At 40.0% G+C, this 24,004-nt stretch overlaps 1 protein-coding gene across 1 annotated transcript; it reads right to left on the minus strand.

Moving 5' to 3' along the window:
• Positions 1 to 16,720: 16,720 nt before the first annotated feature.
• Positions 16,721 to 23,673, minus strand: NPY5R (neuropeptide Y receptor Y5). Its single transcript, XM_036031942.1, has 3 exons — positions 23,564 to 23,673; positions 21,833 to 21,872; positions 16,721 to 18,397 (listed from the first exon to the last, which is right to left on the minus strand). Exon 3 carries the CDS (start codon positions 18,386 to 18,388, stop codon positions 17,048 to 17,050), a length of 1,341 nt encoding a protein of 446 aa, XP_035887835.1. The 5' UTR covers positions 18,389 to 18,397; positions 21,833 to 21,872; positions 23,564 to 23,673; the 3' UTR covers positions 16,721 to 17,047.
• Between the last annotated feature and the right edge of the window lie 331 nt (positions 23,674 to 24,004).

A 24,004-nucleotide genomic window follows, 5' to 3' on the forward strand; every position in this document is an offset into this window, starting at 1 on the left:
CAGTGCCAGCTGTTGGGAGTTCTGAGTTTCATTTTATGTAAAGGGGTCATTTGACTTCTAAAATCAACTTTTGCTTTTATTTCTTTTTCTTGAACTCTTTTCATATTCATGACTCTTCCACGTCTCTTCATCCATATCAGTTTTCATTGTAGTTTTTAAATGTCAAAAGCAATTTGTTAATGAAACCTCCAGTAAATAGAAATACAACACAATAGGACATTTTCCATTTTGATGTTTTTCAAGATAACTACGTGACCTCGGTACTTTGCAAGGCCATAATGTTCCTTCCCATGTACAAGTGTATATTTTGGTCAGTTCATAGGCTTTTAAGCCATTAGTATATTAGGGCAGTTCAATTTTTCATGACTCACATTCTCAAAAAGATCAATTACTGTCTTTAACCTTGTCTGCTAGACAAAAGTCACACAGGGTGGTTGTTATTGTGCCACACATCAACAAAAAGATTTTGTCATGGAAAACTTACTGTCTAAGAGATAAGATTAAAGATATTTGCATTTGTATATTCCATAATACTATCCTTATGCAGAGTTAATTTCACTTGTATGCTTTTCCGAACTATCTAAATTATAATCTTAACAATGTATTATAGAGAAACAACCAGCAAAATTATCTGTATAATAATGTCTTAGGACTATTTAGTGTTTTTCTGATGTAGAAATTGTTTTTTTTTACCTACATTTTCTCTTTGGTTTCCAGAAGAACACTGTCTGCTAGACCCAGGTCATCGTGCCTGTTTGGAAAAAAAGAAATAGGGATCAACAACACTTAAGATCTTTAATAAGTACCAACAACATAACTAGAGCCCAGACCTTGCGATTCTTCATTTACTTTTTTATACTTTGTGATACAATGGCCACTAGATGCTTAGCCAGAAAAATCCACGACAAGGTATAATTTAGGATATAAACTATATTGCATTGCAACTATGATGGCACCCGTATTTTTACCCAGTGGAGATTCCTTCTCAGTTCATGTCAAATCAGAAAATTATTCTCAATGTCAAACTTTGACAAAATGGAAGGGAGAATTAAGTGTCTTCTGGTCGCAGCTGTGCAGAAAGAACAGGGAACACGAGGGCATCTGGCCAAAGAACAGGAAGCACTCTGGGTAGAGAAAACCAATCCGTCATAGCAGCTTGCTCATAGAGGGCTCCCATGGAAAACTGGAAATGGGTATTTTGCAGAGCACAGTGAAGAAAATGGAAGCCTCACAGGCAACACAATAGGTAATGGCTCTGTACTTTAAATGAACTTTGTGTAGTTATAGAAGCAGAAAGTAGTCATTTTCTACAGTAAATGACATTCAAGCACACACAGGTGTGGGATAAGAACAGTAGAGAACACGCCTAAGAATCAGCAGAGTTCAGCAACAAAAGAAAAGTAGGTACCAGGCAGAATCAGAAGCAATTATCATAACCTCACTCGTTAAGCGTTTTCTCAAGTCTCAGAGAAATGAGAATCTAATTATGTGTTTGCAGTTAGAAGAGAGTTTTTCCCATGAACTGTCCCGTTAGTATTATAAGGGCAGGTTGTGAGTTGAACACTTCTAGGGGGCGCCATTCACAAGGTTGTGAATGAGCTTGCTTAATTGCATTTCGGCTGCTCTTGTGAATGAGACTTATCTCTTCTTCCCCTGCTCATACTATTAGCTTTATGTGTGTGTGGTATGTGTGTCTTCTCACCTTGTTTCAGCTGAGTTATCATCTCAGACAGACTTTCACTACTTGATTTAATATTCTATCCAACCTCAGCGAAGCTCCACTTTCTTACCCAATTATATTGCCTTCCAAGCACTTTGTACTACTTGAAATTATTCTGTTCATTTATTTATGGTTATTTTCATTTTCCTGTTCCATGAGCACGCACATCTTCTCTGTGAATAAGCCATAGCCACAGAAACACGTGTGGCACATAATAGTCCTCAACAAATATTTGTTGGGTAAAATAAATGAATACAATATCATTATGTTTTAAAGATTAAATGAGATAATGAAAGTAATGTATTTGGCACAAAGTGTCCGGAACTTAGTAGTTTTTCATTTACTTGTTCAGTTTCTTCATTTCTTTCTTTCTTTCTGTGTTCCAACATTCTAATCACTGCTTTACCTGCAAGCTCAAATTCTTTGCGCTCTTTTGCTTCATCACTCCTGCCTGGAGAAATTCCAGGAATGGTTAAATCCAGCTCTTCCCGCACTCCCTGCTGCACCCACCATGCTGGCGGCAGCTGGAGAAAATTATCCCACCTTCCCACCTGGTGTCTCTTTATAGTCATAATAAAGTCGAGTAGAGCCCTTGAGCTGCCCAGCAATCTGGGTACATTTCCCTGATTCATTTTCTCTTCCACTATTTCTAAATGATTTTTTAATTTCTTCTCTCTTCTGAAATCACCATATTCTCTCCCCCCTCTGCCTCTCAGTCAATAACCTTATTCTGTTGAGAAAACAAAAGAAGTCAGAAGAATTCCACGAACTTTACTAGGACACGTGCTTGTCTCTCTCCATCTGGGGGAATGTGCTTCATCAGAGTGGGGTCAGAGCTCACACAGGGACGCACACTCACCAGGGTCCAGCTTTAGGGGCTTAATGCTCTCTGGTCCCAGTCTTAAGATAAAGTTCTTCATAATTTTATTTTTTATTTGTAAGAAAGCCCAAAAGAACAATGGAACATGCATCAGGGGCTTGGAACCTGAGTCCTGCTTCCAGTTGCCTCTTTATCACCTCCAGTGGGTTCCTTGTCATTCATCCCTGCCCCCAGCCTTCCTCGCTTCTGCTCTCCTATGATCCCACCCCTCCCACCACTGCCATCATGCCCAGGGGCTACAAGCTGCACTGAGCCAGCAGCCTGCATTCCTCTGTCAGCCTCCACCTCACACAGAACCCCCCGGGCTCCAGTGCAGTGTTGATCAGGACTGGGCTCACACCTGTGGGGTGTTGGGGCAGAGCAAGGGAATGGCTGGTCTGGCATCTCCACAACTCATTCTGTAGGTGACTTAGGTGGGCGGTCTTCAGCCCACTCTTGATCCGAGATCTGAGCACATCTTGGGAAGGCTGCCATCTCTTGGGGATCAACCAATGTAATGGTTTATTGTGTGTGTCAGCTTGGCTGGGCCATGGTGCAGTCAGACATTATTGTAAGTATTTCTGTGAGTGTGTCCTTCAATGAGATTAACATTTAAATCGGTGGACTTTGAGTAAGTCAGATGGCCTTCCATAACATGAATGGGCCTCTTTCTATCCGCTGAAGGCCTCGGGAAAACAAAAAACTGACCTTCTCTGAGCAAGAGGAAATTCTGCCAGCAGACAGACAGCCTTTGGACTTTGTGCTAGTCAGGGTTCGCCAGAGAGACAGAATGAATATAATACATAAAGATGTGTAAGAGGGGATTTATTATGGGAATTGGCTCATGTGGCTATGGAGGCTGAGAAGTCCCATGATGCACTGTCTGTCGTAAGCTGGAGAAACAGGAAAGCTGTTAGTCCGAAGTCCAACCCCAAAGGCCCAAGAACTAGAGGCTGCAGGTATATGTCCTGGAGCCTAAAGGCCCAAGAACTGGTTCTGATGATGAGCATCTGAAGACAGGGAAGATGCATGTCCCAGCTCAAAAAGAGAGAGAGAGAATTCACCCTTCCTCTGCCTTTTTATTCTATTTGGATCCTCAAGGAACTGGATTCTCCCTGCCCATATTGGTGAGGGTGATCTTGTGTACTCAGGTGGCTGATTCAAGTCCCAGTGTCTTCTGGAGACACCTACAGACACACCCAATAAGAAGGTTTTACCAGCTCTCTGAGTAACCCTCAGCCCTGCCAAGTTGCCGCATAAAAGCCATCACAGACTTAAACTTCAGTATTGGCTCTTTCTGGGTCTTCTGCCTCCTGGTGGGGCTGCTCCACAGATTTTGGACTTGGGGTGCGTATTCTTTAAATAATCACCCTTGTATTTTATATATACACCCACACATAAACATCCTATTGGTTCTGCCTCTCCGGAGAACCCCAATACACTCATCCACCATGGGTTAGAGAGCCAACTCCGGGAAAGATCGCCCACTGTGCCCTTGGCCAGGGCTCTGAATTTTCATGGTTCACTCGGGCCACAAATCATGTAGCCAGCCATCATCTGCCCCCACACATTTTCTGTCTTTGTTTTTGTTCCGGTAGGTGAGTTTCCATACCAGGGTAACCCCCCCCCACTTCTGCACTAGACCCCGTTTTGTCCTCTGCTCGAGGACACCGCTTTGACAATTCTTTCCACTTTATCTTGTGTGGTTCCCCTCCTCCTACTAGATTGTACCCATCATCAGGCCAGTTACTGTGATTTCTCTCAGCTTTGGAAACAATCCTGTTGTGATTGCATATACGCCCTCAGTCACACCTGATTTCTTCACTGTCCTTTAGATGAATGATTCTCAGTTGAATAGTTTATCCTGGTTGTCTCTGGTTCTTCTTTTGATCTAGCATTAACTGACTGGTACAGGGGTTTATTTTGTTTTGCTACTAGCCTCTCAAGTACTATAAGGAGCCTACAGCAACTCTCACTCCGTCCAGTGCTGGTGATCATCTCCGCCAGCATTAACACGCCTGCTGATGTTTGGACGTGCTTCTCCCAAGGTAGTCAGGAGCAACAAGTAAAAGTGGGGGGAGGGGTACACCATTACACTGGATGTTCTACAACTACCACCTGTACAGGGAGTCCATTGACAGAGACGTAACAAATACAGTCTTTAGCCCAGCTTTTAGCATGCCTCATCCACACACCTTATTTGGCAACTTTTCTGGAGTAGTCTGGAATGTCAAGTCTTCATTTTCTTTATTTCCTGACATGAAGGAGAAATAAGTCCTATATTTGTAAAGAATAGCAACTTATCAGGGTCTCTGTTCAGCTGGTATTTCAGTGTTTTCTAAAAAGAATACCCTGTTAAATGAATTTATCTTTCCATGAACACAAATGCACTGAACAGCAGGAAGTAATCTCCTACCAGAATAACTAATATTTGCGCTTTTGTCTTTAAAGGTAATGTTTGTTTTCTTTTTTTCCTGTGTGCTCAGAGACCTAAAGCTATAATTGATTTTGGAGGGGAGGCTTTTTAATGAGTGTTTTATAATAAGGCATTTGTTTGGGGGAGCCACCTGCCCCAAATACTCAGGTCTCAGAGTTCACATTTACCATTTCATTTATGCTGGAGAATAGAGGCAACAAAAGTACAGAGAAAGCTAAAAGCAGGATGAAACATGGAAATCTACAGGAGAACATGAAAGAGTATGAGGCAAAGAGTGATCCAGCAAAATACAACCCAGAGGAGAAACATGCCCGTGTCCTCAGAAAGCAAATAAATATAACAAAGCAAATAAATATAACTGTAACTGTTTGATAATAATCAGTTACAAAAGCATTTATCTATAGTTGGAAAATTCCTGCTCCTTTCTTTCTTTCCCATATCTCTGTATATAAAAACTTACCCTTATTCTAATTATGTGGATTTTTCAAAATGTGATGACTTAACGTGGTATTCTAAACATTCTATGGCACTATATGTATATGCTATATACATATATATTTTTCTTTTAGATAGATCTTATTTTAGATTCTCAGCATGATTGAACAGAAGGTACAAAGATTTCCCAATATATCCTGCCCCCCACCTGCACAGCCTTCCACATCATCAACAGCCCCACTAGAGTGCTACATTTGTTGATACCTCATTATCACTCCAAGTCCATGGTTTACATTAAGGTTCACTCATGGTGTTGACAAATATATAATGATGTATATCTAACATGAAACCATCATTCACAATAGTTTTATTTTCTTAAACATTCTCGGTGCTATATCTATTCTCCTCCCTCCCCCAACCTCTGGCAACCATTGACCATTTCATTGTATCTATAGTTTTGCTTTTTTTCAGAATGTCATGTCATTGGAAACATATAGTAGGTAGCCTTTTTAGATTGCCTTGTTTTACTTAGTGATATACATTTAAGGCTCCTCCATGTCTTTCCATGACTTGATAGTTCATTTTTTTGTGCTAAATAATATTTAATTGTCTGGATGTATCATAGTTTACTTCTTCATTCACTGACTGAAGGACATCTTAGTCACTTCCAAATTTTGGTGATTATGTATAAAGCTGCTATAAATATTCATTTTTATGTAGACCAAAGTTCTCAAACCATTTGGGTACATACCAAGGAGTGTGACTTCTGGATCATATGGTAAGAGCATATTTAATTTTCAAAGAGCCTTTCAGAGTGACTGTACCATTTCCCATTCAAACTAGCAAAGAATGAGATTAACTCTAGCTCCACATCCTTGCCAGAATTTGGTATTCTTAGCCTTTTGGACTTTTGGTCATTCTAATGAGGGTGTGTGGTTCACTTTTTATATTTTATAATTTCATTCCCTAGCACTCTGCATTTACCTCTTGAGAACAGAAAAAATTTAATTGCCTGAGTTGGATCCCTCTCTTCTCTCTCTCTCTCTCTCTCTCTCTCTCTCTCTCTCTCTCTCTCTCTATATATATATATCCCTCTCTTTCTTTTGTATTTGCTCCCCACCTTTTTTTTGCTCCAAATATAACTGTTTCAGCACCCCCCCCACACACAAATAAATTTTAAAAAAAGAAAGAATGAAAGAAACTCTGACACACTTTGGCAAGGATGTAACAAACATCCCTACCTAAAGATGCAGCATATCTCACCTACGGGTCCCATAATTAGATTTAGCAACTTCTCAGTAGTTTCAAAGGCAAAGGGTGAACAGCACTTAAGCTCTCTCTTAACAAGTGTGTACTTTTAAACAGAGAGTAGGGATATGTTGCTGCTGAGGATCTTTTTCAGTGTAAATGCCTGTGAGGAATGTAACTTGTGTTTATCAGCTAATTTAAAAACAGCAGCTTGTTAGGCGCTCAAATAGTGCTGTTTAGATGTACACATGGGTATCCGTAACATATGCACATTTATGTACTTATACGCTATTGTTTAATTTTCCTGACTGAACGGCGTTACTTCAGTTATGTATAGACCATAATCTCATCAAATATTTGACCACTGTTAGCCTTAGGGTGTACAGTTCACCCTTGAACAACACAAGTTTGAACTGTGTGGGTCCACTTATATGCAGATTTTTTCAACAAATAGAGTCAGCCCTTCATATCTGTGGGTTTCAAACCTGTAAGTGCAACCAACCGCAGGTCAAAAACAGTATTTTTTGCATTTCCATCTGCAGTTTCCTGACCATGATGAACACTGTTTTTTGTTCGTGGTTGGTTGAATCTATATATGTGGGTTTATGACTGCAGGGGGTATTACACAAAGTTCAACAGGGTAACCTAGAAATGATGATAAATTCCTAGGATCGTACAACCTAGCAAGCCTGAATTGTGAAGAAATTAGAAATCTGAACAGACCTATTATTAGAAAGGAGATTGAATCAGTCATCAAGTCCTCCCAACCCAGAAAGCGAGGACCATGTGGCTTCACTGTTGAATTCTATCAAGCATTTAAAGGAGAATTATTTGCAATCCTTCTCAAACTCTTCTAAAAATTCTGCAGACGAGAGAACACTTCCAAACTCATTTAACTAGGCTGACATTACCCTGAGAGCAAAACCAGACAAAGACACTATTAAAAAAGAAAATTATAGGCCAATACACATAGATGAAAAAATTGCGTGCTAATCCAAACTACCATCTTTGTTCTCAGCGACTCCCAACCTGAGGCCACCTGAGAGCTCCTGTCACCACACTGATTCAAACAAGACAGAAACCGGTCCCTTGGGCAGCTGCTGAAAAATCCAAGTGTCGGATATATGATCCCATCCTTCCCTTCTGTTCCCTCCCCAGGGAAAAGCTGGGAGATGGAGTTTCTCCCATCTCTGACAAAGTGTGCCAGGTTTTCCTACCAACTGTAATGTGGTGTTTGCACATTCATCTAGGGTACGGAAGCCTCTCAACTGACTTCTGGCGTTTTCACAAAGGAAATTAGTCCCTGCGTTGTTGCTGGATTGGTGTGTGTGCCTGTAAAAAGTCCTGGGCTTCTTATCCTGACATCTTGCTAACATTATCTTCTCTAAAAAATGAATTTTAACAATCCCCTGCTTGGACATTCTGATTATATGCATTTTTTAAGTCATATACAACTTTCCATGAATATCCTATAGTTAATTGTACACATTTCTGATTATTCCCTTACTGTTCTCTGAAAGGTACATAAGAGTTATCAGACAATATTTAAGCCATCATTTAATAACACCATTTAGGAATGAATAGGGTCAGTTATAAGAAGGATACGGACATATGGGCGAAAAGAAAATTGAGAGAAGAGAAAGTGGGCAAGGACAGAAAGTGAGTACTAAGCAACACACTTATATGTTCACATCAACAGAACATATAATTGGTCTTCAGATTGTAGAGAACACAAGCTATCTATGCCATTTATGAATTTATCATATATTGTAATTCCTGAGCAAACTTTTCCTCTTAACATTCCTACCTTGTAACATAATGACAAAAGTGTAGTTGGAAGCAAGACATAAGCACTCTTAAACTTTACTCTTATTAAACCAGACTCTGAGAGTTGCCCATAGTCCCCCTTTCTAATCTGTGCCATTAGTACTGAAGCTATTTAGATAAGATGGTGGTTAAGAGTCCATTTAGCTTTTGGTCAAAAGTAATTTGCTGTTGGAATTCAGTGGAGATTCTGCTATCACATAATCCTTTCCTTAGTGTATGGGAAATTGGACAATTATTACCTTGGGATGATTTGTATAGAGAGCTACCGAGAGCCGGTGCCCGCTAGCTTTGCAACGATACAGCTGTCACAAACCCAAAATGCCTCTTTCATCTACCTGAAATTTTCTTTGTTTGCTTTTCTTTTTCTTTCTCTTGGATCAGGCTGAAGTCCTATAATAAAGAGACAAATAAAATACTAATAGGAATAATATACAATGCTAAGAATGTTTCCACCTTTTTATTAATAGCTCTTTTCAGTATTTCTAATTTTTGTATGTATTTGGTGCAGAAGTGTGTTAACTTTTTTGGCTCTAGCCTTGATCTGGAAATTGCAGGAGAAAGATAAAGGGAAATAGTAATGATCCTTGATCGGAAACCCTTCAGTGAGGGAAAACTCACATGTCTGAGACACGGTACCTAATGAAGCAGAGGAGAGAGAACTTAATGTTTTTGTATTATTTGCATGTCTGAGTATAGCCACCTCATATGAGCTCTTGTTTACTTAATAATGCACAAAAGGAGATACTGTGTACACACTGAGCTTGCAATATCAGTCAATCTGTAACTTCTTTCTAGGTAATATTTATAGTTTTTATTAAACTGTAAACAGTTCTTAGGCCTGAATATTGTAAGGGTTCCAATTTCTACCAAACACCACTTATATAAAAAGATGGCTCATGCTAACCCAGCAGTTACTCTTCTGAGAATAGTTAGCTGACCTTGCCACCATACCTAGTGATTTATGAAACACCGCTAGCACTTTTCACCAGGTCACGGCCAGTTACCAAGAAGTGGCTAGCAACAATAAGTCTGCCAGGTGCTGGTTTGATTTATTATGTTTCAGTATACATCAGTTCCAGGTTGCTAGGGTGATAAGTGACCTCTTTCTTTAAAAACTTCTTTTAAGCTGTGAAGACACAGAAGTAACTGAAGCCAGCAGGCCTGTTTTTTAGAAGAGTGAAACACACAAGAACAATCTGAGAGGAAAGGTTAACAAAAAACAAGAAAACTTTACTGGAGTAAGAGCTGATGCTCTCTTTTACTAAACAGACAGAAACATCCACACCAAACAAGAGGCCTGGCGGTAAGCAACTGATTTATTGATGTTCAGTTGGACTTTTCAGCTGGGTACTTAAATTTCAGCCATTATATATTTAATTAAAATGTTAGACATGTTAATGAGCCATGGGCATATACTTTCAAAACCCTATCCACAAGCCTCCAGAGGAAAATAATGAAAATGATGTAATGAGGGTGACAAAATATTTATTTCATGAAACATGAAAATGTAGTTCATTGCTGGGAAAAGTCACTTCATAACAGTGGTAAAGAAACCGAGATATTCATTTAATTTTATGAAAAAATTTGTATATACATGTCATACATATAGGTGGCACTACTGTATGATATATGGGAAAGTTATTAAGAGGATAGATCTTAAGAGTGTTCATCACAAAGAGAAATTCTTTTCTTTTTTTTTAATTGTATCTATATGAGATGGTGGATGTTGATCACAGATACTGTGGTAATCATTTCACAATACATGTAAATCAAACCATCATAATGTATATCTCAAACTTACACAGTAATGTCAGTTATTTTTCAATATGACCAGAAATACAAGAACCATGTAATGTAGATGACCCCGTGAATCTTATCCAGCCCACGAGGTAATACGCTTCCACCACAGTCTCACCTTAAGAAGGGCTGTTCTGTTTGTGTGTACACCACATGACACCAGAGCAGTGGGACCTGCATTTACAGTCTGCTGCTCGGCTATCTCAATAAATCTTTTATGCTGTTAGTGTAAATCTTCAAAATAAGGAACATGAAGAGTACTTGTTTTAAAACCACTATTTTAAGAGTAAAAGTATCCTTATTTTTAAGAGCCTTAACTGGTAATAGCAATCAAATTCTCATACCCAGGAGTCAGCCAGGAAGCTCAACTGCAGCCTTCACCAAATGCAGTTTGAGTTGGGCCTCTCTGGCCTGCGTGCGAAACTCCAAGTGCTCCTCTCAACCTCTAACCCTGTCTGTTTGTCCCAGCATGTTCTCCCTGACACGTGGCATTGAGTAGGATAGGGTGGATATAGGTTACTCGCCACCGGCCTGTAATCCTTACAGATTTTAACCCCTGCAGAGGCAAAGGTGGATAAAGTCAATCATTTTATTTAGAACAAGAAGGTGCCAGTTTGTTTTTTAAGACAATATGAGGTGGAATGAAGAGCGAACAGTGATACTGAACTCAAACAACTGAGTTTCAAGGCCTGGCTCTGCCACTGGCAAGCCGCTGACATGTGTAAGTAATTCGGTTTTACAAGCTTCAGTCTCCTAGGCTCTAAAATGAGGATAACACCACATTGGGTCGTTGAAACAATTAACTGGAAAACACAAAGGTTCAAATTTCATTTTAACCGAGGTTAAAAATTCATTTTAACAAATGTGAAAATTTTGAGTTCATCTGAATTTCTTTACCCGTTTTCAGATTTCTGAATAATCCTATTATACTGGTAGGAAAAAACCCCAAAAAACTATGACACACCACCAGTGAAAAACTTAGATTACCTGGATGGTTGGGTTGGATCCGGAAAGTCTCTATCTCCCTCCTCTCAGTCTATTTGTGTCCCCTGAGAAATACCATTTTTTTTAAGGATCAATGCATTTGTTTTTAACTACTCTTAAGAGTTCTTTTCTAACTTACTGACAATAAGGAGTACATTTAGTTTCACAGCATGAAAGAGAAAAATCTCTTCTGTGGTTCTCTCAGATACTGACTCTAGCTGTTTCTTAGGAAAATAATTCATGGTGTCCTAATGGGTGCAATTCATTTAGGTGTGTCTACTCCTGTTCCGGAAATGAAGGTCCTACCTAGATCATTAAATAAGAGTCCAAGGTAATATGATTACCAGAAGGTCGAAGATTCCAAAGAGAAGAAGACAATGCAGGGGATTTCAAATTTCTGGACAGTAATCGTCATGGTCTTGTGGGGGTTTGGTGAGAACACCCGTAAAGTCAGTTTTGAACAGCTTTTTGCAGAAAAGTACAAGTAGTGTTTTTGAGATGACAAACACATGAGATCTTGTTTCTATATATAAACTTAAAAACAGAAACATGCCTTTTAAGAATATAAGTTTATTGATGAGACGTTAATTCACAGGATAAAGGTGAGTGTGCAAAACTATGGGAAATTTTAGGACTTCTTTTGTCCTATACACATCCTCTATTTAGCGTATGCATCTGTTCAATCCTGACATTTCGAAGTTTGGAACTGCTAGATCAATCTTTCGTCGTGGTGCTGGTGGGGCTGATCATGGTGGTAATGGAGAGAACTGCACTCCCTAGCTCAGGCACTCTATTGGGAATTTTCCATATCCTACCTCGCTTACTCTTCGCAATGTTTAATAGCAGTAATAAGACAATAGATTGATGAGACATTCATTGCAGGCTTCTCTTGTACAGAAACTGCTAAGCCTTACATAGAAAAATCTCCTTTAATTTTCATTTTAATTCCATAAGATTAGTGTCATTTTCTACCTAATAGATGTGAGAACTTATTTTCAGAGGTGTTAAGTGACTTACCAGAGGTGTGAATATATTCTGTTTATTTACATAGCTTAAAATTCATGCAGCTGAGGTTTAAATGCACATCCATGTGATTACACAGGGTGAGCCTGTTTTTCTATCATTATATTACATTATTCAGGCATTTTATTAATGCCTTTGCTATTAATAATAGGTAATTTTATATGAGACCGATCCAAAGTATCAAGCAATGTACTAGACACTGTATTATATTATCTTGATTAATGCTGATATTTGCCTATATCAGCTCTTATCCTTATTTAATGGATGAAGATACTGAGGTTCAGAGAAATGAGTCTTGTAGGCCAAGGCTGCTCATTAATTGAATGCCTCTAGTGAGATACTGGTCCAGGTCTGTACTGGTCCAAAGTCTATGGTCTTTCTGCTGAATTTGACTGCTGAATGAACCCAGGTAACACACACGCACAACAGCAACAACAGTGACTGTTTCGCTTTGTAGATATATAGCATTTTGTAGATATATAGCATTTTAATGACGTTAATTCTTGCTATCCATGTACACAGTATATGCTTTCATTTATTTGTATCTTCTTCAATTTCTTTCTTCAGTGTCTTATAATATTTTGAGTACAGGTATTTTACATCCTTGGTTAAATTGACTCCTAGGTATTTTATTCTTTTTGAAGCAAATGTGAATGGGATTATTTTCTTAATTTCCTTTTCTGATAGCTCATTATTGGCATGTAAAAATGCAACTGGTTTCTGAGTATTAATTTTTTATATTGCTACTTTACTGAATTCATTGATTGGTTCTAGCAGTTTCTTAATGGAATCTTTAGAGTTCTCTATGTATGTATCATGTCATCTGCAGATAATGACAGTTTTACTTCTTCCATTCCAGTTTGGATGCCCTTTATTTCTCCTTGCCTGATTGCTTTGGTTAGGACATCCAGTACTATGTTTAATAAGAGAAGTGAAAGCAGACATCCCTGTCTTGTTCCCTATCTTAAAGAAAATGCTTTTAATTTTTGCCCACTGAGGATGATGTTGGCTATGGCTTTGTCATACATGCCCTTTATTATGTTGTTACGTTCCCTCTATTCCCACTTTGCTGAGAGCTTTTGTCATAAATGGGCGCTGGATTAGATCATTTTCTTTCAAGAGCATTGTAAATTCCTCTTCTGTCCTTTTGATTTGTAGGTCTTTTAAAAAACTCAAAGAACTTCTTGCCAATTTTACAGTCCAGGAAATTTTTTCTTAAGGGCCTCGGAGACCTCTCTTTTGAATTGAAAATGTCAAGATCTCACCTGATCACCCTGTCTCTGTAGGAGCTTACCCTAGGTGCCTGGCTCCTGCTTGGCAGAGAGCTATACGGTATTTTATTTTTTGTCCAATCAGGAAAATTAGCAAACACAGGTGTCCAGTCAATTCCAAATGAATTTAGGATAAACTATCTGAAGTCGATGGTTCTGTCACGTCCTCTTACAGCAGCCTTAGCAAATGACTGCATCTATGTATACACTATATCATTACTATGTAATTTGTTTTTATTGTTCTTACTGCTTATTGTTTGTCCACCTCCTGCCACTTGCTCTCCACCTCCCAGAAAGCTCTCCTCCACCCAACCAATTAAAAGGGAGGGATCTTTTCCATTGCTATATCCCAAGAACCTAGAAGAGTTCCTGGTACACAGCAGCTATTTAATACATATGTGTTAAATCTATTCAGAATAATCTTCATACATTTTTCATCATTTAACCATTTTACTTGCTTTTGGTGCATTTCCCAGATTTTTTTTATTTACTGTTTTATTATCTACAGTAATGGGCAACCCAGCTAGCAGGAATGCTTTAACCACTAAAACTCAGTTTAACATCTCTTCCTGAATTAAATATTTTTAAATAATTGTTAAGAGTAAGGATGTCAACTGTTTATAATTTCATCTCCATTTATTTCCCTAGCCATGCTTTATGATAGTGTTGAGGAACAAGTAATCAAGTCAGACACCAGGAGAGAATAGGAAAAAAAAGTTAGATAATCAGCTCATGAGCAATGGAGAATTGATTGAATGTAAATTGTTTAGCTCACTAAGCAATCTCTATGGAAGAAATTATTATTCATAATAATCATCTAAAACCATTGAACCCCTTCTTAATAACTGCAATTCACCAACCCATTCAAAGTTCTCAGCCTTCAATTATTAAGAACATTTAGTCATCTCTGGTTAGGGAAATAAATTGCTTTCTCTTGGTTCAATGGTTTGAGAGCTGCAAATTAGTTTATCCAGTTTAACTAAACTCATTTATCAGCAACCATAAAACCTGTGAGGTTTGATAGTTATTGTACACTTGCTATTGTAAGTTACTCTAACTTTATAAAATATCTCCCTATGTATTTATAAATATTTGCCCTTATTGATGAGATTTTCCCTTTTTATCCACTAAACTTTGAAATTGATTGCCCTAGAGTAAGTGGAAATACCCATCTTTTAACTAAAATGTTATTCTTTAGCTTAGACTTTTTTTTTTGTCCAAGTTAAGACAATAGTCTTACACCTAAGTCTTAAACAGGGAAGGTTTTATCTTATAAGAGGTCCATTTTCCAAAAGCAAACCTTGATGTTTTTAAAACCTTTCAAAAATTTTTGTTTTATTTATTGATATTTAGAGAGAGAACATTAATTCATTGTCCCATTTATTTATGCATTCATTAGTTGAGTCTTGCATGTACCCTGACCCAGGGATAGAACCAGCAACCTTGGTGTGTTGGGAAGACACTCTAACCAACTGACATACCTGGCCAGGGCCAAAGCTTGATGTTCTAAATATAGTTTTACTAAAAGCCATAGTGCAGAGAAAAGTGAAGATATTGTCAATAAGGGATATTCTTAGTAGGCAGAGAGAAGCACAAGATCTTTGAATAAAAAGGAGAAAGAAAAAGCAAATGGGTACCAAAGTTTCTTCACTTTTTCTGCTATCATATAAAGACTTGGTGAAGATACTCATATAGGACCAGATTGATTAGAGGGAAGCTAAAAGTAGAGGAGGCTTACCCAAGTCTCATATTTGAAAATCTAGAAAGGGACTGAAAAACAGAGAGCTTTTGCAGCAACATAAGGTAAACACAGCAGCGTAGACATGGCTGCTTATAGCATTTGACCAAAGAAAGCCATGCTGCCTGCCTGTCTCAGTCCCTGGTGACCTATATGAGGAACAGAATTTCATATGTTCCTGCTGAGTTCTAAGTAGTGAGTTTAAAGCTCTGAATAGTCCCAGACTTGGCACGGGCAAGACTCCACAAGACACCCAGGCTCAGGATGAAACAAAGGACATGGCTGAGATTCAGAGTAATTTCAGGGTTTACACCTGAATGTTAGCAGGGGTGCAGGATTCCGGGGCTGGAGTCTCAGGCCCTGGTCTTGCTGAGATCAGACCGTTTGCGATATGACACAGGCAGAGGCTGATGTAACACGGAGGTCAGGCAGGGCGATTTCTGTGGTGGGCTGGATGGAGTTCAACAGGAGCCAGCAGAGGCTACCGTGTGGATCAGCGCCACTTTCAGCTTCCCCTCTGTGGGGACATCTTCTAGTGCAGGAGAGGGGGCGCCCAAAGAGGGCCCCCGGAGAGATGATGGACTTCAACTGATTAAACAGTTACCAGAATTACCTATTATTTGCAAACTTAATAACTTTGGTTTGTTGTTTACCCTGAAGAACAGGAATCAAAGCAGGGAATGGTTATAGGAACTGAAGATGAGGTTAGGAGACAGCAATCAGAGCCAAATGTGCAAATATTTGACTATTTCCATGGACTGGCTTCTTGAAATAACTGGAAAAAACTGGCAAAAACAAAAATTTCAATTGAAAAGCTTGATCTCAATTTAGTAAGATAGCATGTGAGGCGTCCGTCCTGAATAGCATAAATTATATTAATCATTCTACAGCTTGGCCAAGAAGAAATCAATTTTCCCCTATGGATTCTGAAAATATTCTTTAAAATTATTTAATACTTGGAAATACAGATACCATTCATACTTCACATTTTAGAATATAAAAGATGTATATAAAAATAATCATACTGTTGTGTATGTCTAGAGAAAATTTAAAATCTATTTTTATTTTGTAAATTAATTGTGTATTCCTAGAAAAGTGGAGATAAAGTGGCAGTTTGACCAATTATCCATAATAGAAGATATTAAACTGTAGGAGATCTAAAGCTGTACCCAATGGTTGCAATTATTATCCCGACTTAGACATACAGCTGTCATTTATTTATAATTTGCTGGGCATACTAAACATTTTTTGTATATTCACAAACCAAGAATTAAGAAGCACGTGAAACAGCAATGAAGATAAAGAGGTAATAGATATTTCTCACATGTTGAATTAAATGTTTCTCAGGAAAAACATTATTATAATTTTAAACAAGAAATACTGAGTTTGTAGATACAAGTTTTATTCAAACAAAAAATTACACTTCACTTGTTTACAAGACAAAGGAAAATGAAAGGTAGTATAACTACTTTTTAAAGTGAAATCACAGATTGGACTGACACTGACTTTATACAAGTAAACGAATTCACTGCACTATAACAAACAAAACTACCTTCCACACACTATGAACTGACATTCAAATTCAGAAGTCTGACACATAAATTAAACTAATAAGTTAACAAAATCTGTTGATCAGGTACACGTAGGTATCGTGAATATACATTGGAATGATCCCAACATTCGTTCTTTCCTTGGTAAACAGTGAGAATCACGACATATGAAGACAGCGTATAAGAGACAGTAAGTCGGCTTTGATTCCGTTATTAAGGAACCCATACAGAATTGGGTTAAGACAACAAGACATCATGCCCAACAAATGACAGATGCAGTACACCAACTTGAAGTGCCTATTTGAAATAAGGTTATCATTAAAATCGGTTACGACATGGAAAAGGTGTAGTGGCATCCAGCTGACGGCAAACACCAGTATCAGTATGGTCAGTCTGTAGAAAACACCTCGAGATCTCTTTTTTAGTCTCATGATAGAACGGTTTACTCTCACTTCATGAGCATCAGAGTTTTCTTCAGGTTTCATCTCAAAGCAGGTGCGGACCCCTGGTATGGACTTACTGGAGGAGAAGAGCTGACTCTTCACAGAGCCGAAGTTTTCTGGAAGTGTGCTTGAATGATGGTCTTGAGGAGGTCTTGCTGGAACAGGTAACACGCATGCCTTCTTCCTGTTGTATCTTCTTCTGTGTTTTCTGATGAATGAATAGCTCCATTTGTGGCTGTTGGAGAGTTTCACCTGAGGCCCACTCTTTTTGGATGGATGAAGAGTTAAGTTGATCATCTCATTTTCTTCTAGTTTGTTTTCTTTGTCGGGCAATCCACAGCTTATACTCCTGCAGACACTGGTATGACTTATAGTGAGACAAACTAAGGGCAGAATATACTGCACTAGCAATAAAGAGATGGTAAAAGCAATTCTATATGAGTCAGATGGCCATGATTCAACACATAAATACCTGCTGCTCAGCAACGCTGGGCCAAAAGTCTCCCGAAGTTCCACAAGACTGTGAAACACTGGAAGGGGAGAACAAATTGCAAAACCTAGTGTCCAGACAGTAGCTATCAGGAAGTAGCCGTGGTTTGCTGTTAGATTATTGGATATAGGGTGCTTTATCATATGATACCTGACAATGGCAATCGATATTAAAATTAAAGTTGAAACCAGAACCGACACACACTGAAGGAAAGGCATGATGTGACACATGACTCTGCCGAACATCCACTGGTCCAGCAGGACGGAGGTCAGCGTGAACGGGGAGCAGAAGAGCACGACCAGGATATCGGAGAAGGCCAAATTCCCTATGAGGAAGTTCACCGTCGTCTTCTGATGACGCTTTCTCATGAGAGCCATTAAAATGAGGAGATTCCCCATGAAACCAAGAAGACTTACGAACGTATAGAGTCCGATCAGAAAATACTGCAAGTCATCTACACTGCTTTTATAGTCATCCCAGACTGGGAAATTGGAATTCCGAGGGGCGGCAGTATGGTTCTCTGTGGGAAATGTCTGGTTATAATAACCCTTGAAGTCCAAATCCATATTATTATCCTGCTTGGAATAAAAAGACATGAGTTAGCAACTTGAAAAAAAATTACATGACTACTATAAATTAATCCACTGAGAGAAACTGAATTTTACAGTTGGTTCCCATTATCTCATTAAACTTCTAAGAATGTTTTGTGAGGCCTTTAATTGGTTCCAAGTACAGGGCAAATGTCAGTCATAACAATTATAGTAAGTCTAAGTCTATTGTCGTTTCAATGGTGCGTTTGCTTGTGTCAGAATAGCACACTGTTGTTTAAATTAATGTAGGAAATAATGTAAGGACAAGAACAGGCAAATGTAGATGAGAATTTCAAGATACCTAATTTACAATAGCTCAGTAGTATTCTTTTCCAGTCAAGGTACCTAACATGTGGTGTAGTCATATAACCTACATTAAACATCCCTTCCTTTACTGCTTGAATTAAGATCAAAGTTAAGAGTCATCTATCCTAAAGTACTCCTTGATTTACTCAGTTGGATGTATCTCCTTTTCCAAACCCCTGTAATGCTCTGTTTATAGTTGTCTAATGCTACATCTTACAATCTGCCTTGCTTTGCAGTTATAATGCAAACCACCTACCTTATTTATTTATAAGCAATGGAAAAGCAGAGACTGACTCTTACTCACCATGGTATCTACCATAATGCATGGCACAGTAACTTCACCATTGCAGATGTTAAATAAATATTTATGGTAAAATAAAAAATTCAAACAGAAACCTAGCATCTTAAATGTTATCTAGCTCATAAAGTGTCCAAATTAAAGCTTTTCAAGTGTAGAAACATTATGTCAGTAACTACATGTATACAGTAGGCACTCAATAAATGTCTGTCAAGATGTACTGTTGGCAAACGCATTCCATGATCAAGCTCTGTCCCTTGAGATTGCCAGGTTATCACGAATTAACACTACCACTGACCAACAGTGCTGCTGGTGCTTTAAAAACAAAATTTACCTGCTAGAAATTGAAAATGGATTTCAGCTTTAAAAAGATTCAGTTATTTAAGGAAAATTATTTTTGCTTAAGAAAAAAATTTCATATTGTTTAAGGAACAGTGTTATATCTTAAGGTATAATGTAGACATGATATTAATATAACACCTCATAATAATTTTTTTCTCGTCAAAGGAAATTAATAATGTTTTAGAATCGATATCACCATGGTATTACTTATTTGCTGCTGTATACCAGAGATTTGACAGCACTGCCTAATGAAACACAAAAATGCCCATAATATGTCAACAAAATTTAAAAAGAACTCCTCCTCCACTTTAAAAAAGGTAAGCACTCTTGTTTAACAAAAATTTCCTACAGAATACTCAAGACAGTGTAGTTAATTCTGATGAATATACATTGTTAGGGAGATCCTGATATGTATGTGGCTTAAAAAAGCAATCTGTATTTATCTACCTATTGCTAGACTAAGATGAATAATTATATTTAAAAGTATAAAAATACATATATTTAAATTAATAGTAAACATTATTATCTTCAATTTAAATACTATTATCTTCAACTTACAGGTCTTGGTCCAGTAAAGTTCTAAGCAGGAACTCCTCCTGTGTACAGACATTCATTATGAGTAACTTTAACTTCAGTTTTACATGCAGCAAGTTTCAACTAGGCACCATTGGACAGTAATATTTTACTCTAAATGAGTGCCACCTTATAAGTCTCAAGAAAGCACAAAGCCTGTGTAGAATCAACTCTCCAGTGATTCTCTCATTCTTACCTTGGTAGTAGGAAAGGCAATCAGTAACTACTTATCTAACAAAAAAGGATTTTCAAGAACATGAGTCAAAAGAAAACCTAAGGAGGAACATGATAACAAATAACGTGTATACATTATAAGCATGAACACAATCATTGACAAGCTAGATGGAGTCAGGGGGTCATCAGAACCCATAAAATTAGGCAGAAAGGCCAGTCAAGGTCACACTGATTTGAAGTTCACTCAACTATCCAGCGTAGTTGCAGGAAGGCCATTGACTAGTAAAATGTGATGAGTAAGATGATTCAGTAGGCCATGTGAATTACTGTTGTACCAGTTATACTTTCTAACTTGAGGTCATGTTAATTTAAATTGTTAGGACCTAAGAATGACTGAATAAGATCATGAGTTTTTGAATATAAATTTATCTTTAAAAGGATGTAATTAGCTTCCAGAGAGTAATCAGTCAATACAGAATCAGATATAGATGTTATGAAAAACTTAGTTTCAAATTTTCTCATTAGTCAATGTGTGGTAGGCAGTTAGACACAAGAAAAGCAAGACAGATGGGCCAGGTACAGAAGTACAGAAGGTGCCTGGGGTAATCTTTTCTCCCCTAGCAATTTGCTGGTCACAGAGTAGACCCCTTGACCTTCTATCCCTAAAGGGTCATCTAGGCTTGAGTTGTATTTTAGCTCCAGGCCCAGAAAAGCAGCAAAACTGGGTGAGTGATGCCTGGATCACCTGCAGGGACAAAAGGAAAGGCTCCCTGCCCTGCTGCTGACCAATCAGGGGAGAGCACAAACCTCAGAGGACACACCTGGAAAGCTGATGAATATTCTACTGAGACCCTCCCCTGGAACCTCCCTTAAAATCCCCACCTTCAAAAGCTCTTACCATAGAGGACTCAGAACACTCTCCTAAGAGCATGCCCTGGCCTTTCCCCTCCTCTTTGACTCCTCCCACCCACCCCAGGGAGGTTACCTTTACCCTTCTCTCTCCTAAGCTCCAAGGGCCCCTACTTTTGCCTCTGTAGCTTGTTTCTTGAGCCCATTCCTTCTACCACTCATTTCTTCTACCTCTGTGACTTTCTAAATAAACACGTCTCTTATGGTTTGAGCCTTGGTGCTGAATTCTTTCCTAGCCAGAACACAAGTACCAAGGTTGCCGAACCAAAGTCCAGTCCAGTCTGACCCCACTGTTCTAACACCTGGTGTTCTTCTCACTGCTACCAACAAATGCATCTGGTCCTGAGGTCAGCCGATGAGTGGCCTGTCTGCTTTTGCTGCTTTCCTGGGCCTGCAGCTGAAACACATCTGAGATCTGGATATATTTGATGCAGATTAGAACCTCATTGTCCTGGGGGTCTTAGTGCTTAAGATCTATTCTCCCGAGCCCTTGGTGAAGAGCCCTTGATTCTTCTTCATCCAGGGAGGTCTAACCTCCATGACTACCAAGGTGCCAGGGGATGATCCGAATGGCATGACCAGCGATATGAAGGGTCAGGGGGTCTAAACCTGCCCGACCAACGATATGCTAGGGGACGAAAGGCTACCCTGGGGGAAATGTCCTTGTTTTCTCGGTGTTGCCCCTGGGTAGGCCCCGGGGGCTTTCCACCCTGGGGACCATCTTCCTTGCTTTGCTCTTGTCTGTCTAACTGCCTACCACAGAACCACTTTAAAATGAAAGAAAAAAGAGCACAGAGAATTTTCATCCTTAAACTTACCCCTTCACTTTCTTTTTCCTGAAAAGTGCAGTATGCAGACCTGTAACAGAAATGCCAGTTGGTGGAATAATTCTCTGCCTTCAACAGGTGTTAGAATAAACACTTTACAATGTTATGCAACATAAATATGTCATGCATAATAAAAGAAATGTTATATGTGAACCTTTCTTCATCCTATAGTAGATTCCTAGAAAAAATATGAAATATAACCAGGAGAATGTTTTGTAAATGCAATATTTGATAAGAAATATGATAGTGCTGTGTGAAATCTTTGTTGTGGCTAATACTGTGTAAACATGAGATTTTGTTCCTTGCTTTTGTATGTAACTTTATCTCCCACCATATAAATTACAAGGCTGAACATTAAAACTTGAATCCTCAGAGTAGAAAGTGAAAAACGTAAGTTCTTCTTCAAATTGCGGCAACTTTAAAAAAGCAACGTCTTTGTAAAGACTTACTGTAACTTTTAAATGAAAATCTATATCTGAAAGCAAGACAAATGAAATCTTCTGAGAAGACTTCGAGTGTGTTAGGTAGGCACTTCTTAGAAAGAATAATAGGAGGAACTGCAGGGAACTCAGAGGAGATACTAAGACTTAGCTCAGTACATTTAGGTAACATTTATTAAGCTAATTACCTGCCTAATGAAAATGCACATTTTTCTCCTCACAAAGGACGCCAATCACACAAAATTGATGTAAATTTCCTCTCTAACAATGATAATAAAAATATTGACTATTGCCTATTTTGCTGTGATCCTGAAACAATGGGGAGATTCCAGGCTCCCCCATCTTTCCATGATTCGTTTTTAAAGGCAGAATCTGGCAAAATTTGAATTTGAAAGATAATTACAGCGCTGCTGCTCAACTAACAAACAGGCAGGCATGCGCCGCCGTCTTCTCAATTCTAAAGGCAGAGCTGCTCTTCTCCTGAGAAATCTGAAATTTAAAATGCACTCGGGCTGCAAAATTCTGCTTAGAGTGCTTTAGGCGATTCCCCTGGCCTAAGGCAAAGTCTCTTTTTAAAAGATAAAATAAAGGTCGGTAGACTCTGGGATAACAATTTCCCGTCTCCATAATTCGAGGTGATGGATGGATGTTACTGAGGTATTTGTCATACGAAGCCACCTTGCACATAAGAGAGCAAGCCTGGGGGCGCAGCTGCCTCCGAGTCGCAGGCCAGCTTCGGGACAGCGCGGCGGCCGGACGCCCGGAGTGGCGCGGGGTGGGCTGCGCCCGGGGGCCTAACCCAGCGCCGGGCTAGGGCTGAGCGCTGGCGGGGAGGACCCCGCGGGCTGCTGTTCCCCGCCAGCCACGGACGCCGGCGGGGCAGCACTGGGCTCGCTCCACCGAGGAGGAGCGCTTCGTCCTCCCCGATGCCCCCCGCCCCTACCTCTCCCGCCCAGGCTCCCGCGTGGATCCCGGGCACCCTCTTCCCGGGTTCAGCCCGTGCCTGCTCCACTCGGGTGAGTACCTGCCCTGAACGAAAGAATTCTGCCCCGTCCTTTCTCCCCTTCCCTTCCACGCCTCACATTCGCCTGCTCCGCCAGCCGATCCGCGACTTTTCCAGCTTCGCCACCTTGAGCTTCCCCACCCCGCCCTCCCGGGAGCCCCGACAGCGCCCAGGGACCGAGGATCCGGTGCAGCTCCCGGGGCCCCACGCGGACTCGCCCTTCCCTGCAGGCCCACCCCCGCGCGGAAGGGGGCTGCGGGGAGAGGCTGAAGCCGGTACCTCGGGGTGAGCCGGCCGCGGTCGGCGTCTCGGCTCCCGGGGACCTGGCGAGCGCTGTCGCTCCTGCGCGGGCGGTGGTGTCTGGAGGAGGAGACCTGGAAGATGGCAGTGGGGAGGAGGGGGCAGGGAGCCGCTGGGGTTTTTTGAGGTGCCACGGGAACACGTGACTGCTCCCGCGACCCCCGAGACCCTGCTCCAGAGCGCCTGCTCCAGGGCGCCTGCTCCGAGCCCGCCTCTCCCGAAGTCCGGGCGGGGCATCCCAGCCCCTACTCTCCCAGCGGGGGCCCCGGGATGGCACTCCGTCGCCTCGGCCTCTGGTTCTCCACCGAGGCCAAGTTAACTTGACGAACAAGAGTATTCCTGCCCCTTGTGAGCCCAGCCGGGGGAAGTGAACTCCGAGTCTCGAGCTGGTGTGGAGTGCGGGTGTATCTGTAGGGGCTT

The sequence above is a fragment of the Phyllostomus discolor genome, chromosome 8, assembly GCF_004126475.2.
Source record: "Phyllostomus discolor isolate MPI-MPIP mPhyDis1 chromosome 8, mPhyDis1.pri.v3, whole genome shotgun sequence".
Lineage (NCBI taxonomy): Eukaryota > Metazoa > Chordata > Mammalia > Chiroptera > Phyllostomidae > Phyllostomus > Phyllostomus discolor.